Source organism: Botryllus schlosseri, chromosome 7 (assembly GCF_051294905.1).
Source record: "Botryllus schlosseri isolate E-star chromosome 7, Bs_hap1, whole genome shotgun sequence".
Classification (NCBI taxonomy): domain Eukaryota; kingdom Metazoa; phylum Chordata; class Ascidiacea; order Stolidobranchia; family Styelidae; genus Botryllus; species Botryllus schlosseri.
The window spans coordinates 8,443,019-8,461,644 of record NC_137242.1 but is presented as its reverse complement, the minus strand read 5'-3'; the positions used below and the strand labels follow the sequence as shown (position 1 = coordinate 8,461,644).

The 18,626-nt window shown below is 40.5% G+C and overlaps 2 protein-coding genes across 2 annotated transcripts; both read right to left on the bottom strand.

Annotated features, from left to right (window-relative positions):
• Window positions 1-5,079: 5,079 nt before the first annotated feature.
• LOC145443355 (protein unc-93 homolog A-like) lies at window positions 5,080-9,122 on the bottom strand. Its single transcript, XM_080321333.1, has one exon. The coding sequence runs from the start codon at window positions 8,824-8,826 to the stop codon at window positions 7,390-7,392; it is 1,437 nt and encodes a 478-aa protein (XP_080177459.1). The 5' UTR covers window positions 8,827-9,122; the 3' UTR covers window positions 5,080-7,389.
• An 8,555-nt stretch (window positions 9,123-17,677) lies between these two features.
• Window positions 17,678-18,406, bottom strand: LOC145443475 (uncharacterized). Its single transcript, XM_080321440.1, has one exon. It carries the CDS (start codon window positions 18,404-18,406, stop codon window positions 17,678-17,680), a length of 729 nt encoding a protein of 242 aa, XP_080177566.1.
• Between the last annotated feature and the right edge of the window lie 220 nt (window positions 18,407-18,626).

The window sequence follows — 18,626 nt, the reverse complement described above, 5'->3', positions numbered from 1 at the left end:
TGCTGTCCGGTATAATGAAGACTGTCATGTCTGAATGCTGAGCAGTTGAAGATAGAAATTGCAACACTGCAAAATGACCTCAACCTCTGCAGCAAACTTTTGGTGCCTTTGTTGACACGGAAAAGTACAGTGGTGCATGCTCACCGCGCAGCAGCTATGAAGGTGATAAGCGTGTTTGGTTCAAGTTATCGTTATGAATCAGCCTTTTCGGACATAAACTTCATCAAAAACAAACACACAACACGCCTTACTATTGTACATCTGGAACAATCACTCAGAGTCGCAGTGTCAAGTTATCTACCAGAGTACGGCGCACTAGTTGATAGCATGCAATGCCAGCCTTCCCAGATAACCTAATGTAGGGTTGGCATACGTCCGGAATTTCCGGGACATGTCCGGAATTCTACAGTTCAAACTGCGTCCGGGAGGAATTTCTAAAATATGCCTAACGCAAGGCTTGACGAAGGCTTGACGAAGGCTCCTAATGTTTCCGTAAACCGACATAATAACATTATTTTGGGGGAGATTCATGCTACATGAAATTTTTCTTCGCGTCGCGCACGATTTATTATCACATATGTTGGTTTTGATACGGGGACTAACACCCTCGAAATAACTGCAATACAAAATAAAATAAAATAACCGCCATTTATTGAAATAAACCTAATTGCAATCGCAATTATGGAACGGTATATTCGCAGAGACGGTTAAGGGCGTTTATAAATGCTTTTTTCAAAGATAATGGTTCTAAACGTGGGGGTCGTTTGCCTATATTTTGGGGTTCGCGATGATGCTGAACGTAATCAGCTTCCAAAATAGCACGTGAGTAAGTCTGGGCAGAGGTGCTGATTTTCTTCAGTAATCAGCTGGTCAAATTTTGATCTAGGTCACGAAACATTTTGAAATTGGAGATGGAGTCGCGACAACAAAAGGTTGGAAACCACCAGATTTGGGGTGTTTATAAAGTTCCGTGGTTCACACCGGCATTAGGCTGATAAAGAATCTTATCGGTTTGACATGAACATGACTTAACGATGAACAATTACGCTCCCTGTATTTTCGAAGTCATTGTCACAATGTGCAATACAATCGGTATGGCCGAAAGAACAGTAAGTATCTTAAATGTGTTGGATAACAAACATTATATTCATCGTGGTGGCATAAAAGGGACATATTTGAACTCGGATATATTACATTCTGTGATGACGTCACAATGAGTGATACTCGAATACTCGACTCGAGGCATAATACGTGATTCAGACGCCAATCACAAAGGTCCTCGATTTTGCCCAGCCCTAGTAATTATTGTATTGTGGGTGGGCTATAATATTCGTTATACCCGCAATATTTCACTTCAACGAAACACCGATGGCCGATTGTGTGGTTCGAAAAAGAATAATCACCATGCATGCCACAAAGCGGGATTGATGCTGATGTGGGCTGAGCAATATAACTAATTGGTAATAAGACTAATATATAGGCCACGTCAAAACGTCAAAACGTGACTTTGCTGCTTATGTCGATTCGGAGGCGCACACATTGTGTGTGTGTACGAGTTGAAATCTACTCCATCAGCGCATGATCGTTTACTCCGGTAATGATTTGCAAACTTTAGAAGTAGCTCTCGCTCTCCAAGTTATATTCATTCGCAAGTCGACGTAAATAGAGTGTGAAAGCTACCAAGGTCTTACATTTATATATATCGTCTGCTATCGGCGTCGCAGAGCATTGAACTTTAAAAGTGAAGGCATAAAAGCTGGCCACAACGTCCATGTATTATGAAAACAATTGTTCCGATGCGACGAAGTCAATGCGATGCCCGTATACCCCTGGTGTTGGATATAATAATTGTAATTGGTGATTGGATGAGCGCTTTCCAGTTGGTAACCATCAGTTTTGTGTAATCATTAATGTCTGCTTGATACACTCGTAACATTGAACTGTCGTGCAATATCATTTTGAGCATGTGGTGCAATTTGTTACTGACATGGAGCATTGTGCACTTGTACAGTGCACGACGCGGTACATTGTGCACTAGTACAGTGCACGGCGCTGAATTAAGCCACCATAGGTATACAAGGTCAGATCCAGACACTAATTCTGTGTTTATGCCATTCGCTTGAAGGGGAATCCTATCTATTTCAGTAAACTTAATTGACGCCCGACGGTCTGGCAACGAGCGCACCAATATCGAATTTCATACCGTTGGGTATTTGTTAGAAAGCAGATGTCTATTGTGTAGGGTGGCAATACGTCCAGAATTTCCCGGACATGACCGTAATTTCACTGTAAAAACTGCGTCAGGGAGACAATTCTAAAATATGCCTAAATGTCCGGAATTTTGAAGGCTTGAAGTAGGCTAAAAATATTCCTAAATCAACACGAATAATATGATTTTAAAGCAGATTAATGCTATTTGAAATTTGCACTTCGTGTATTTATATTACGCATTGTTGCTCATAATGTTAAAATTTTACATGAACAATAATAACAACCCTAGAATTTGCGAAATGTATAAATCTGCAACGAGAGTTCACGGATACATAGAATTATTTTTTTACTATTGAATCATATTTCCCTAGAGCAGCGGTTCTCAACCATTTTTGACACTCGCCCCCCTTGGCGATGGTCAAAATAATCGCGCCCCCTGACCCCCCTTACATTTATCGTCATGTCAAAAAGAGCACATCATCTAATACATAGGTGGGCAACCTTCTTACTAATCATGGCCGCATTTCGATTACTTATGTAGCCTAAGGCGGCATTCCAGGGCATAGCCGCAATGAACGATCTGGACGCAAAATACCTATGGAAAACTGTCCATATCCATACCCAGTGAACTCTTGACTACTTTTCACAACGGCCTATTGTACGCACCGACATCGCGAGTGGCAATGTTATGAATACTTGCTGGGAGTGCATATTGTCGCGCAGAGCGCGACAATTTATCAGAGCCGCGAATGAATTGTTATTTCTTGAGGATTCCCATTCCTGCTCCAGTTAAGAAGGGCGCTGCTGCATTAAAATCGAAAAATGAAGTCTTGTTGAATTGCGCGGAGCGCGAGAAAATTTCAAGATTGAATAAAATCTCTCGAAAATTCGGGAGTGAATTCGTAATTGCAATTTGCATGTCTACGGCTGCCAACACATACTAATTGAATTAGGCGTCGACAGCCGCACAAATTCCCTTCTACGGCCGCATGCGGCCGTACCGGCTGCCCACCCCTGATCTGATAGTATACATAAGGTAGGGGAGATGTGGTACCGATGGATCAAAAATTGGAAAATGATCGCTGGCCACGAAATGTTCAGCCGAAAACAGCAAATCTTTTGCTGGCTCAGCACTTTGATACAAGCTCTACCTATCGCGCACATATACATGAATATCCGTCTTTTCAAAAAATATTTATGGACGTTCAAAATTTGTTGCTCGAACGTGTCATCGGTCCCCACCCGGTGGGTCCAATGACACACGACCCGGGGACCTATGACACACATACCCTAAAAAACTCAAATGTGACTACTTTTCTTGCTCAGTATTATAATCTAAGCTGCAGCAAGCCAAAGAAGAATGTTTGGTCGCAACTGTCAAAAAATAGAATAAGTATTAACTCAAATGTTGTCATAAAATCACGTTTCGATTTAGGCCCGAACTTATAAATTTGTGGGTACATACATATTGCCCGAAAATCGACAGCGTGACTTCCAAATACCTCGTTATAGCGATAAAACATCATATGCAATTATTAGATAAAGATTTTTTGTACGTAGGCATGTTTCATTTGTTTCATGATTAGTATGCTTGATTATTTTGCTTGATTTGGCTATTGTATCATCGGTCCCCAGCCTACGAATTTTATACATGAATCGAAAAAAAGTCCACTCGAGGAAAGTACTGAAAAAAATAATAGGTGCCATTATATAGCCTGATACAAGCCCTACACTTCACCATAAAAATGATTGCTGGTTTGTTCGTGTTGAAGGTTACAAAGAAAAATGTATATATTGATCTAAATTTAGTTTAGACCCCCAAAACAAAAATCATCTGTGAGAGACCCCATAGTTCGCGCACGTCGATTTTTTTTGTATGTGAGGAAAGATTTTGCCAGCATGCAATTGTAGACAAGTTCACGGAGTGCAATCATGGAATTATCATAGAGAATTTTCAAAGTATTTTCGGTCCCAGTGATCCATCGGTACCACATCTCCCCTATATCTTACGCCAATTTTGAATCCGCATTCCAGTTGTTTAGTCTTTTACATTGCTGACAAACTTCCCCAAACTTGTTGGAAAATAACAACAAAACATTGAAAAGTACATCAAATAATTTCAAGTTAGGTTGCACTGAGACTAATCCTGATGTTGGTGGTGACTACAGAGAGCACGGCGTCGTTCTGTCCTGCCTTGCTAAATTTGATCAGTTTTGGAAATGAATGAAATTGTGTTGATTTATAGCCAAATTGAGGGCGAAACCAGTCAACCTATATTGCATCTAAGTCTGTCTTAGGCAGTGCAGTTCGCCAGCTATCAACAATAGCTACCTAGCGCACAGAGATTTAGGTTACTGCCAAAGCTATAAAGTAATGAATGACTTGCACGTAAGAATTTCTCTAAATCTTCAAAGAATATCAAAAATTTGCTCTAATGAAGTTGAAGTCAGCCTATACTCCGTTGTGCGCGACTGCTGGAGTTTGAGCTTGGCAAGCTTTCTAGAATACGAATTAAGTTTAATCTTCAATAATCGTCTCTTCAGAATGGTTGTGAAACACATGGTTAGTCACAATTTATGAAGACATTGACAAAATTGACAAAAATTTCTCGCGCTTCCCCTGAGAGCCTCCCGCGCCTCCAGGTTGAGAACCCCTGCCATAGAGGAAAACTACCGCACCATTTATTGCGACACCATTTTACTCAGTGTCCCCCCCCCATATCGCACCCTGAGTGTTACCGCCCGTTTTGGAAACCCATAGGGGGGACGCTGGAACTAACGTTGAGAAACACTGATTTACGATAATATGCCATCCTTCGCGGAACCCGAGATTTTCGGTGAGTCATAAAAACTAAACTCTACCACAATACACATCCAACCACACATGTAATACATTACTATAAAATACTGGTGCACAAAATGAACTGTACATCAACGGAGTGATGAAAGAATAAAACCACTAGATGCAATTTTCACACAAAACGAAAACATGATAATGAATATTGATAGCACATTACAGTGTTGGGATCAAGTCACTACCTTCGAGTCACGAGTCATCTCGAGTCATTGCACATTTTGACTCGAGTCAAGACAAGTCAATCGATTTTCAAAGGGGACTCGAGTCAAGTCAAGTCACTCGTTTTTTGGAGGTGACTCGAGTCAAGTCAAGTTAAGCAAAGTCAAGTCACGAGTCAAGTCCCAATTCAAGTAAAATTGAATTTTCGAAGTATGAGTGATCGTTCAAATTCATTATATTTTACTGGCTATGTTAAAGAGATCAATTGGTAATTTCTCTTGAATCAAATAACGAATATAAAGTTAAATATGCATGCAAAAATGCGTTGTATCGCTCACGCACACGTAGAACTGCTAATAAAATACGTAAGTAACTGTATAGCTACATCAGGGGTGTCAAACATACGACCCACCAAATGATTTCATTCGGTCCGCAAAGAAATTCTGAGTCTATGGTGAAAATTGCGTAATTTTATCCAACACTTTTCTCGAATTTGCAGTAAGAAATACTACTAATAAATATTCCTTCAAGATAGCAAATTTCGAGTATGCTCATAGGCCACATTATAACAACCTGGCAGCGGAGTTGTGACTGTAGTTATCGTCAGGAGAAAATCGCTGACATCCAATTCCGAGAATGCGAAAAAGTGCATATATTGAGTTAAGAGTTAGTAATATTTTGGAATTTGACTGGTGCGGCCCGCGAGTGATCTGTATATTTGAATTCGTCCCGCGACGTCAGTTGAGTTTGACAACTCTGAGCGACTTGCTATACATTCTCTTATTATCAGCAAAAATAGAGGATCGAATAAGAAGCCTCGAGAAGATGAAAGAAATTGATATCGTACAATGCACTAGCCATCTATACACATCGGTGAGGATATAATTACATAACATATAATTGTTAGATTTAAATCATACAAGAGGGTTGGTAAAGGTGAACACCGTGCAATATAAGGACAGAGCCGTCCAATAAACAGCGATACGTTGCTATTGAATTAATCTGCTACTACGACAAGGCAACTGTGATCATTTCGTATGCGGTCAGTGTATATGTGATGTAACAATGTAGGATCAGCGAAACGTGCATTCAGTGAATGACTGGTTGCTCTCACAAGTTACAATGGCGTATCGTGAATAATCCAAACATGCACAGAATACATTGATTTAGTCGACACCGTTTACTTGATGACTTGAAACTGACTCGTAAATTTTGCTCCGAGTCACGAGTCAATCCACATTTTTGAAGCGCCGAGTCAAGTCAAGTCAAGTCATTTTTGCAAAGTGACTCGAGTCAAGTCAAGTCATTCGAAAAAGTTATGACTTGAGTCATCCCAACACGGGTGCATTAGTGTGACTCCTGCTGCTCCCTTTCATATACAAGTTCAGAAATGCGGGCTTCACCTTGAAAAAGTGTCAGCGCATTGTTCGGTCGAAACGTAACAGGGTGATAGCGGTTGCTCAATTACAAATGAGCTCATTAATTTTGGAGATATAATTAGCATTTCAGAAGAACGGGATCTCGATTTTGAACCCCAACGTGACCACCGCAGCAGTCACAATTCGACAACTGATCGAGCCTATTTAGTTGCAACAAATTATGGCCAAGACGAGATCATCATCATCACATCACATCACATGTAAGAGTTGAGTGCGTTTTGATCTTTGCGGAAAATCTTGAGAATGAATGGCGCAGGGAACCTTTGGTGTTTCATGGAACACCGGTCAAGAGCAACTGACGTATACAAATGTGAGTCACGAATATGTAGGGTTACCATACGTCCTATTTTAAGACGATTTGGCGTTTGTGAAAGTGTCCTCGGAGGACGCCCAAATGTCCTCATTTTTTTTGGAATCTGGCCTATTTTTTTGAAAAACTTGTTTAAATGTGTGTGAAATTGAATTGAGATATAGTAAATGACGGGTCTCTCGGGAGTTGAGCCAGAAAGCCAACCCTTTTTTAGTCAACACTATAACAATAATGAGTAAAGTGGGTATTTCGGTTATCGAATCAAAGTGATGACCATTTTATTCTAGTCAACCAACTACAAATTAGGAATAAATTTAAGTCTGAAAATTTTCAAAACGTGTCGTCTTTTCGGATTCCCAAAATATGGCACCAATACTAATATGGTTCATATTGCTGCATTTTTCTTTTCACGTGTCACCTGGAGGCCGAATATAGGTAATCCCCCGTAACTAATGTGCATGTGGATATCAGTGACGATGACGCTAACACGATGACCAGTGTCACCGTACAAGTTTTCGCAGCAAGAAATTGAGATATGACGATGCCAACTGCTATTAATCCCATGCACATCGAATACGCGGTGTCCGCATCGTCGAAATATGAGACTGGTATTGATCCAGACACATTTCTCGATAATCCATGGCACAAACCTGTCAAAACTGCCAGTAAATAGGGAACATACAGGTTACTGTCATTGGGCGTCCACGTAGCCATGAAGCAGCACATCGCAAAATCAAAAACTAATTTCGTACAAGTAATCGCACGCATTGACGATTTATCACCAAGTTTAGCAACGATCATAGAGATCGAAGCAGACATGATATTCACGATGAACATACACGACCCAACCCTTGCGATTCCCAACGGGCAAGATACAAATGACCGGCTAAATACTGACCACACGAATCCGGAATAGAAGCCATGATGCAGATGAGACGAGAATGTAAACAACGTTTCCAGTGACAGAAAGCTGAAACCTATCGTTGACAGGGATCCTTTTAGATGCACAAATAGTTTGCGAATATTTTTGCCAACATAATTCTGATTCTTATGATCAACGCCATCGCAAATCAAAGCATCCGTCTCATTTTGACCGGCTGGAACGTCGTTTGGTACCACAATAAAGTGAATAATCATGGCAGATGTTTGCAGCAGTGCAAGCACACTTACCAAAATATAAATTGAGAGTTTTGATGGTATTAGGTTACGAAATATTGGGTGTTCTTCCTCATTCGAATATTCACTCGGACAATCCCTTGCTCCACAATATACGCTAACATTGAGATTCATATCTTCGTTTTCCGCAACATTTCTCTTCCTCAATACAAGTTCAGGGACCAAGTTGAATAGTGCTTGAGAAAATCCAGTTATAGCAATGAATTGTTTAACGTTTAGTCCTTCTTTGCCATCTTGCGCCCCATCGCTGTCTCGCCGCCTGTAACTACTAGCGATACTATATGCCGCGCACCATAGGGAAGGCTCAAATGCTCCTAGAATCGCTCGTATAGATATAACAGACTGTGATGTAACAGGCAGGAGTAACGCCAACCCGAAACCTATGCTGCATACACCTCCCAATACAAAATTGTATTTCCGTCCGATTAAGCGAAGCAGGACAGGATAAATGATGTAGGAGCCTGGAATGCCTCCACCGTAATATGCGCCCATAGAGATAAGTCCAACACCCTGCTTCACCTGTATGCTACTTTGTAATGCGAAGAGACAGTGCAGTGACCCACTGACAACGGCCATTGCAACACAGTGAACATAAAATGTCATTTTCGTGAAACGGTATACTAGTCGCTCCACCTCAATGTAAACATGCTGCCAAAAATAACGATGTTGTTGCATGTTACAATTGTTTGCTACGGGGAAACGTGATTTTATTTTCTAGCGATTGTAATACTTTACTTTACCTGCGTAGCGCAATCGTTTCGCCCAACGGACATTACCACGAATTTGGAATATGAGAGTTTCCATTCCCAAGCCTACATTTACGAAAAAGGTCTCATGATCACTCAATACTAACTTTTATTCAGCAGCGCATGTCTCCTCACTGAATGAATTTTAATAGCCCACTTAACCAGTAGGTCTACTGTTCTATCACGACCAGACTCATTGGAGATTTAATACGGCAATTACTTCACCATCCCTAAAATGATCCGGTTTATCTAATCTCGTAGCCGTCATCCATTTCCAGTAGAAAATAGAGTCTTATAAAAGACAAAGGCCAGGTGGACCGTGGGCCATGCTATAACTCGGTAGTGGTTAATAAAGAAAGAAAAAAACGCTAGTCATCAACGACCACAGATCTCGAGCACCAATCGAGTAGGATGGCAGCAACAATCAGATATGTATAATCCGAATATTCCCTTGGCTAACCCCATAAATTTAGTCTCGAATATAAGCTGACCCCATAGATTTATTCTCGGATCTAAGTCTTGCGGTTTAGATGAACACAATTTCGACTGTGTCTCTATAATTGGGGAACTCGAGAATCCGAGATGTTGTCAGCTTATTTGTAATTTCCTGTCACGAAACTTATATTTTGAGAATTGTCACGCAAACGTGCAATCTTGACGTCTCTATATTATACAGATATCACTTAGTATAAACACCGTGTTCTTATTCTTACCGCATTGTCATATGCGCTCAAATTCGAAGAGAGTGGGACGAATCTGAAAGTTTCCTGTCTTGGTCTGTAAAATATGCGGTGCAAATCAGACTGTGCCTTGAATGTTTTTACAACTCCAGAATAGCGTTGCTTTTCCGTCGATTTCAAGAGACGGTCTGAAGGGCTGTTGTAAATTTGGTTATATTAATAGGAATTGCAATTCTGAAAAGTTGAAATAACACAAAAATCCTCTAAGCTGTATTAAAACGTACGCGTTCTGGTATAGGCCTATGTTTCAGGATTCGATGCACTGAATGTCGTTAGCAATTGCTGTTGGGTAATAGGCTCCTATGAGAAAATATACGTGGTATATATTAATTTTGTAATTTGATTCGCGTGGAAATATAGGGATTGAAATACAATTCAACCCAATAAACCAATCAACTATCCACCGTCGCACAACATTCAATTACGACCCCATTGCGAAACAACGAGAACGCGAATTATATATTTCTTGGTGGAGATTACCAGAGAAATATGAATGAATGCACGGATTGACGATAAAATTTATGGCACGATGTCACTGAGATGTTATCAACTGTTGACGTAAACAACGATTTTCAACGTTAGCAGAAACGATAGAGAAACGCAAGACCTAATGCCTCGTATACTGTTGCACTACGAGTAAGATGTGCAGGTCATGACTGCTGAAATACCTGCAACTCAATGTAGGCACGTTGACTGTTTCTTGCTGATGTATACAAAATGAAAAAATATACGAGTATTGTCTTTATTATTCGCTCATTGTAGATCTACCTCTAAAAACGTGGGGTTACATCATTTGTAGATACTAATTTAATTATTCGTGATATTGTTATTTCAGCGTCTCTAACGTTCATAAGATGCAAATAGCCTATATATCGAGTATACGATTTGAAAAGAGCGAATGTCACTGGTAGTGTGGAAAATATTGATGACGTGATTTCACATAGTACATATTCAAACATATGTAATAGTTCGCTATTAATAGCCTCTCAATGTGTACCATGATTTCAACCGACTCCAGATAATAAGGTGCTGCTTTAAATCCTCACTGCATTGCGACTAGGGCTGGGCAAAATCGAGTACGTGAGTGATTCGATTCTGAATCACGTGATATATGCTTCGAGTCGAGTCGAGTAATCGAGTATAACCCATTATGAAGTTATAACATAATGTAATATGTCAAAGTTCAAATATGTACCTTTTTTGCTACCACAAAGACTATAATGGAAATGTACTATTTGCAGTAACGTTCGTAGCTTTAACCCTTTCCGACCGGCGGTCTAGTATACTAGACCGCGACTGTTTAACGCAGAGGAGTCTATATTTAATCCAAGATAGCTAGACCTGTATTGGTCATAAACGATTGCAATCGGTTGGTATGTATAGCTCTTATAAATACGCATACATCAGACCATGTATAACCTAATGTTGCAATGTATATCCTGCTTGAAATGCAGATTGAACACGCAAAAAGGTTTCCCGCAAAATTGAATTTGTAATGATGTTCGCGTGAGTGACCGCCTGAAATATAAACCATTGTATCTTCCGTTCTAGACTTCATATAACCGATTACAGTTATCTTCTATGACTTGTTGTTGGTCATACTATTCTATGAAAGTCCTTATATCGAAGATTAGCACGTAGAAGATGTTTCAAATTGACGTGAAAGAAGCATACCTTATCACGTGAAAATCATGGCTGCGTAAGATGACCTGACTCGTTGCGGTTTCAAACAGATGTACAATTGCTTCAGGCAATAGCAAATTATACATATAATTAGCCATTATCCTGGCATATCCATCAATATCCATATCATGGAGCTTAGTTTTGTATAAGAAAGCCGACACCAGCCCTAACACCGCACAAATAAGCGTGCGAGTTAGGCTATTTTTGTACCCGAGCCTGTGATAACAACATCATATAGAGGCAGTTATATATCTGTTTTAGATGGCACACGAAGTTACTGTTGGCTTGTATGACTACTGTTGATCATACATGGAGCATTAGCCGTGTAGAATACAGTTCAAATTGATGCGAAATAAAGCAATGTATCACGTGAAATGACTTCCCGAGCGTATATGGGCACTGGGCAGTGTCGAATAAGGCAATATGTGTATACTTACGGATTCCTTGCAGCTGCAAGTTACATATAACAAGCAACTGGGGTTGATAACACTTCAATAGCATGGAGATGTAGGCCTATACCAACGGCAACATTGCCAAGGCAGTTCCTATGTTCTGCACAACTGGACGCGCGTTGCCTTCAACGAGAATACGAGATTACGTAATCGATTACTCATCGGCGTCGGCCGCGTGATTGTGCTCATCATCACTACCTTTCCAAGATCGTAGCGCGGGGCTATGAAGCGCTATGGTAGCATGTAATGTCTCGTTGGAACGTAGAGATTCATGCGGAAGGCAATCAGGTGGTCATATACTAAGAGAGGGCCTAGGTATGACGTCAGGAGATATAGAAGAACAAAATTGTAATTTATTTTCAAGAAATCGCGAACATTTTCTCGCATAACGCTATTCCCTCTGGCGTCTGAGCCGTGAGAGTATCTCAGACCGCTAGGCGGCTACTTCAGGTTGACGGCAATATATTGGGCGTCGATTTGAGCCATATGGATGACATTTTATCGTTTTCTATGTGGATGCAGTAAAATTTTGGTCAGTAGGCCGGCCGGTTACAAAGGGTTAATAGATGAGTCGGCTCTACTTTCGCACGTTAGGAACTAATTATTAGGGATGGTGTGAACGCGAGGTTCACGTTCGCGTTCTGTGTGTGAACCTCGGAAATTTAGAGGTTCGCGTTCACAACAGAACCTTGGTAGGTTCTGCACTTTGAACCTTTTTGGTAAATAGTAATTTGGACTTCACTATAAGATCTTTCGTTAAAATATATTGCATTTCAACTGCGGGTCACTCTATGCATGGCGCTGGCAGCATGAAAAATCAACACTAAACGAGCATGCACCTTGACAACATTAAAAGTTTTACTTGCTTTTTTGTTGCAAAAATTTCTCGAAATATCCAGCTTTCTGTTTGTGAATATTTAGTGACTCTCTGCTGTGAGCTTGACCCGCAACCACACAACATCACGAGCGATATACGTAGTCAGCGAATGATGCTTATTCAACCAATCAATGACATTGATATCGTTTTCTGATGTAAAAAATCGAGCGGGCGTACTGGGTCAATCTTGACTTCATATCCTTACTGTATCATTAAAACCAAATCCGTGCGATCAAGGTGCTGGCTACTGCTATATAACTTGTTGTTTATGGTATCGGTAGCGAGTATAGAAACCCGTTTTACACTCTGCTCAATATCAATGTAGCAATACTCAGACTCCGAACATATTGTCCGGTCTGTCAAAGACCGTTAAGGCGTAAGCTTATATTCCCTGGTAAGTCCTCGTCGAAATTGTTGGCAAAGCGACGGATTGTATTGATTTTGTGAGATTATTATATGCCTTCATAACCGCGGTTGATACATTTAGCGACGTTTAAAACGCCTATATGTGCTTCAGCAATGTGACATTATGTGGCCCGAGTCTTCGCTAGGTGTCATAGGCTATCACTTCGTTGAAAGATAGGGTTGGAATTAGCAATATGACGTCACGAGGTTCACGTTCGTGTTCACACAGAACCTTTCAAAAAGGTTCGCGTTCACACGAACCCGAACCTTTCAGAGGTTCACACCATCCCTACTAATTATGTAACTTTGTTTGCAAGAGTCCGGCTGTGATTTCAATTAGTGACTCCACGATCTCTCGATTTCACCTATACACCGCGCCCACGATATTACAACGCACCATGATATATATCAATCCATCAATTTTGCATACAAATGTTTCCGCGACCTCGCAATAAATTACCACAACAACACCCGGATGTGATGGTTGACAGATTTATTTTGAGGTAGTTTGATGCGCTAAGTTTCCATGTGCAGTAAATATAAGTTATGGTCAGACGCGTCTCGAAATGAGTAATAGTAAAAATGAAATATCTAGAACAAACATAAACAAACTTATATAGTTTCGTGGTTTATAATATGTTCAACTTGATATTGAAAACATATACAAACGTTCTGTAAGCATTGCAGGCGTCCGTTCCAAAATTGAATGTTTTCTAGTGCTGTCATCTCGCGGATATTATACTATCACGAACGGAAGGTGATAGATTGGGGGTGGCCAACCTGTGGCCGCGGAAGGAAAATTGTGCGGCGGTCGATACGTAATTACTGTACTACTACAGTATATGTGATACGCAGTATTACGGTATACAGTGTTTCCTGAATCGTTTGGTATCAAAGGAAAGGAAAAGACGTCGTTTATTTTTGTCCTTGATGTTTTTTGCGGCATATACAGCGTCTCATGATACACATACACAAGTTCTGTGCATATGCATACCATGAGTGCATGATGTGCATATGCCGCTGAACAAGGAAGTGCAGATATAGCTTTTATGGCTTTCTAAGTCATGCACCACCCCTCCATGCTATCCCAGTAATGCATGAGCGCCAAGCAGGGAAGTCATGAATACCAGTGTTACTAATCAGGTCTTTGGTCTGACCCGGCCGGGGATCGAACCCACGACCTACCGCTCAAGAAGCCGGACGCTTAACCATTACGCTATCATGTCGGTACAATGTACGATACAACTAATAGCTAGTGCGGAAATAGGCATTTCTATTTCTTGCTTATAGTTCTTTTTTTAAATCTTGGTTTTGAATTGTTTAGGGCGAGTCAAAGGCAGTGGTGACCGGTGATTATGACTCTAACCAAGTTTAAATACCGAGACAGACAAGTTAATCTTCCTAATAGCAAAACATGATGTCTACTAGTAGAATTAAATCGTACCCGTCCCAGGGCGGAGGCAATGTTTCCTAATTAATAATAAGTTGACCATTGTTAGCTGTATACATAGCGAAACGAAAGCCTAAAAATGACCGTTTACCGCAATACGATTAGCATTCCTCGATAAAATTACCACAGAGCCTATAGGCTAGCCTATTTATTGAATACATAATAGATGCGGGGAATAGATAGATGCAGTGCATGGTGGACTGCGTGCGCGGGGGACTAATGGCATTGCTTTGCGAGCGGTGAACCAGTAGATGGCGCAAGAGATTTGCAAATATCATCAAAGACTTGCATCGTTGCCAGTACAAGTCATGAGTGATGTTCTGGCAGATGACGCTGCTAGAACGTCGATTAATCTCAAAATATATTATTTTGAAAGAGAGAAGTATTTATTGATTTGTCTAACCGAAAAGAAAAAAAAACATTGCTGGATGAAATTTAAAAAAAGAAACTAAATGTTATAGGAAAGGGTGGGATCGAATTAAATCCGGGTGGGGTCAACTGGTCTGATCAAATCCTGCATTCAAAAATTACAGATTTACTAATAAATTTTGGTTGCAATTGGTTGGTAATAATTAATTCAGCATAACATAGTAAAATAATTGCGATTAATAGGAAAGAATTGGGGTGGGGCAAGTGGGGTTATTATTAGGAGATAAGTAACTGAATAATTTTTAAAGTTTTCAAAGTAGTATTAAGGAAGGTCCCGCATGGACGTAGATATAGAATTTCAAATAACAGGACCAGCATAGTCGAATGATTTTTTGTGGGGTTACTCACGTTTCTGGTAGGAGGACGTATGTGGATGTTGTCCTTGTGAGTAACTCTCGTATTGTGGGAGTGTACCAGAGATGAGCGGATTTGAAATTTCTATGTCCTAATCCAATCCAAATCCGAACCTACAAATCCAAATCCAAATCCCAATCCATAACTTTTACATATTCAAGTCCATGTCCAATCCTAATCCGATTCCAACTGGAAATTCAGAAAAAAATACCAATATATGCAATGGAGGGATTCGAAAATTTTCTTGCACAGCCAACAATTCACTTGATTCAAGATAACTTAGTGACCTTAAGTACAATAATAACTGATGTGAATAAAGTTTGTCGCCATTCGCCACACGACATCTCCCAGAAAATAGGTCAATCCAATCCAAATCCTAATCCGTTTTGAAAAAAATATCTAATCCAAATCCAATCCAAATCCGACAAAATTTCACAAATCCTGTTTTTTCAAAACCTAATCCTAATCCATGCTCATCTCTGGAGTGTACACATACATTCACAATCTTATGTGGTGTTTTGAAATCACCTTGTCTGGTTAAATGGTTACAGCAGCGCTTGGCGGTGATGAGTTGATATAAGTATGGGGATTGCCGATTATGAATTTATCGGTCAATAACGTTGCTCTGATGTCAGGAGAGAGATATTTTACCAGATTCCTATGTTTCCGATTAGGTACAATGGATTTATCATTTTAAATAATACAGCTCATATCGACCATCCGACGTCAGACCGTCTCCAGGATGTGAACAATGAAAGAGCTGTAGGTGTGCTCGTGGAGTGTGCAGTTAATCGCGTGACCCATCCGACGTCAGATATCGTTGCAAACAATCAACAATTAGAAAGTGAGTTGAAAAGATGTTATCGTTAACTATTATTATCCCATTCCTTCAATTTACAAAATAATCTTTAGCTGATAGTGACATTGTAAATTCTGTTTGCTGTTGATTTAAAAAAATGTTCTATTTCAGGCAACATCATGGTTTTGGCCCATCCTATATGCGACTGTTTATCTGGTGATCCGCGCGAACAATACCTAGACCGCGAGTTTGATGTGAACTCATTTCCAAGTAATGCAGTTTCGTATAGCGAAACTTTAACGAGTAGGCTACTGGGAATGATTTGCTCTTCAGCCACCTGTGATTCGCACACCACTTGTTTAGTCCTGGATGTTAGACTATAGGTTAGTTACTTATCTATGTTTAGTTATATATAATTAATTACCTATAGTTGGACTTGGCTTTGATGACGATATCTGTACCGGATCCGGACCTCGTCCCCAACCGCTTTATTTTAAGTTAATTTAAAACAATAAATTGAATCAATCAGGATGTGTTTGGTCATCGTGGCGGGACATGATGATTCGAGTATTCGTATCCGAATCCATCATTTATTGCAGTCATTCGAATCGAGTCATTTTCATAATACACTACAGAAATGAAGTCCGAAAGTCATGTTGGCATTGTAAGCAAGCACTCATTCTCCGTGAGCTAAAACCAGTGAGACTGCGGACCATTGTAAGAGCGAGTGATTCCTTCAACCTCAGACGTAGACTATCCTTGGTGGTCGATCGGTTGTGAACCTTGGTACGCACTATTTCAATACGGATGTTAGCACTTAAATTTATGTATTGTAATAAGACTACAGCACCACCATTGATGTACTTTCTTCCATTGTCGGATGTTGGCGTACTTTAATGTATGTCTGGTGCCTATGACCGGACATAATAAAGCCCATAAGGTGTAATTGACTATAGATGGTATTTCAGGAGCGAAAACCTTCTCACTACATTCTGCAATCGAAAACGTGTCAACGTGATCCAAGTGGAGCTATCCATTTGGCTGGATCTAGCCATCATCTGACACAGCAACATTTCTTCGAAGTTTATACAAAATTGCTCTAGCCGCAGCGACTCATCAATTTTGGTCTCTCATCTCTCCTGCATTCTCCCTTCCGCATTGTTTGGACTGAATCTATTAAATCATCACACTTTTATATTCGGAAGACATTTACACTATGCAATTCCACTCGTTCCGAATACATAACGTGAAATGTTCGCAAAAAGAGTGGGGTGGACGTTGATGAACGATCTATCTTGACCTGATCCGTCGAGGCTTGAGATATATCTTCAATCGAATTAATTTTATTTCAGAGAAGCAGATAATCTGTTCTTGCAGCAGCAAGTAGCATCCAGCGTAGACAACACAGGCAAATTAACAGCAAGCACTAGCTAACACACAAACGCATTTATACACTACGTCTTAACCTAACAATCAAATAATCATTGACCCAATCACCAAATGAGAGGAACAGAAATACGAAATGAGAGTTCACAGGTCATAAGCAATTAAAGCTTCGCAACACTCCTTCTCTTATGACATGCAGCATCTCTCATTCAGGAATACGAGAAATTCCAATTTGCTCCCTCAAATTGCAGAAAGACTGTCGACGTAGCGGCTTTGTAAATATGTCGGCAAGCTGCTTCTCAGTCGGGACGTACTCGATGTCAATCCTGTTCGCATCGAGCTCGTCTCGGATATATCCAAATTCCACGGCTATATGTTTTGTTGCTTGGTGATTAACCGGGTTTTGGCACATCGCGATCGCGCTTTGGTTGTCTTCAAAGATGGTGATCGGCACTTTGACGCTTTTTCCCATCTCCTCAAATAATTGGCGAAGCCAAGCGGTTTCACGAGCGGCGAGATTGAGTGCGATAAACTCTGCTTCAGCTGTGGACTGCGCCGTTACTGATTGTTTCTTCGATCTCCAACAAATTGGAGCACTTCCCATCAAGATAATGTACCCCGAGGTCGATTTCCTGTCATCACGGTCACCACCGAAATCAGCGTCTGCAAAAACTGTAACAGTGTTGACACCACTCTTATAAGTTATACCGTAATCAATAGTTCCTCGAATGTAACGCAATAAATGTTTAATCATTTGCCAATGATATACGGTTGGATCACTGTTGTATTGTGCTAGTTTAGCAACTGCGAACACAATGTCGGGTCGAGTATACATCGCCAGATAAAGTAGGCTCCCAACAGCAGCTTGATATGTCGACGAATCAAACCTTTTGTCTGTCGGTTTCGCTTTCTCCAGCACTGCTCCCGAATCCATTGGAGTAGACACAGGCTTACTCTCGGATGTTGTGTACCGACTATACGTTCATTGCATGACATATCTAGCTAGTGGGCCTCCTGTGGAATGCACATGTGATAGTCGGGGTAGTCGAGCTGATGCGATACTGAAGTATGCACGGTATTCTGTAAATAGCAATATCTTGGATGTAAAAGACGCGTGTGTTCACTTGTCTGTATCCTTAGCAAGTTAGTAAGGA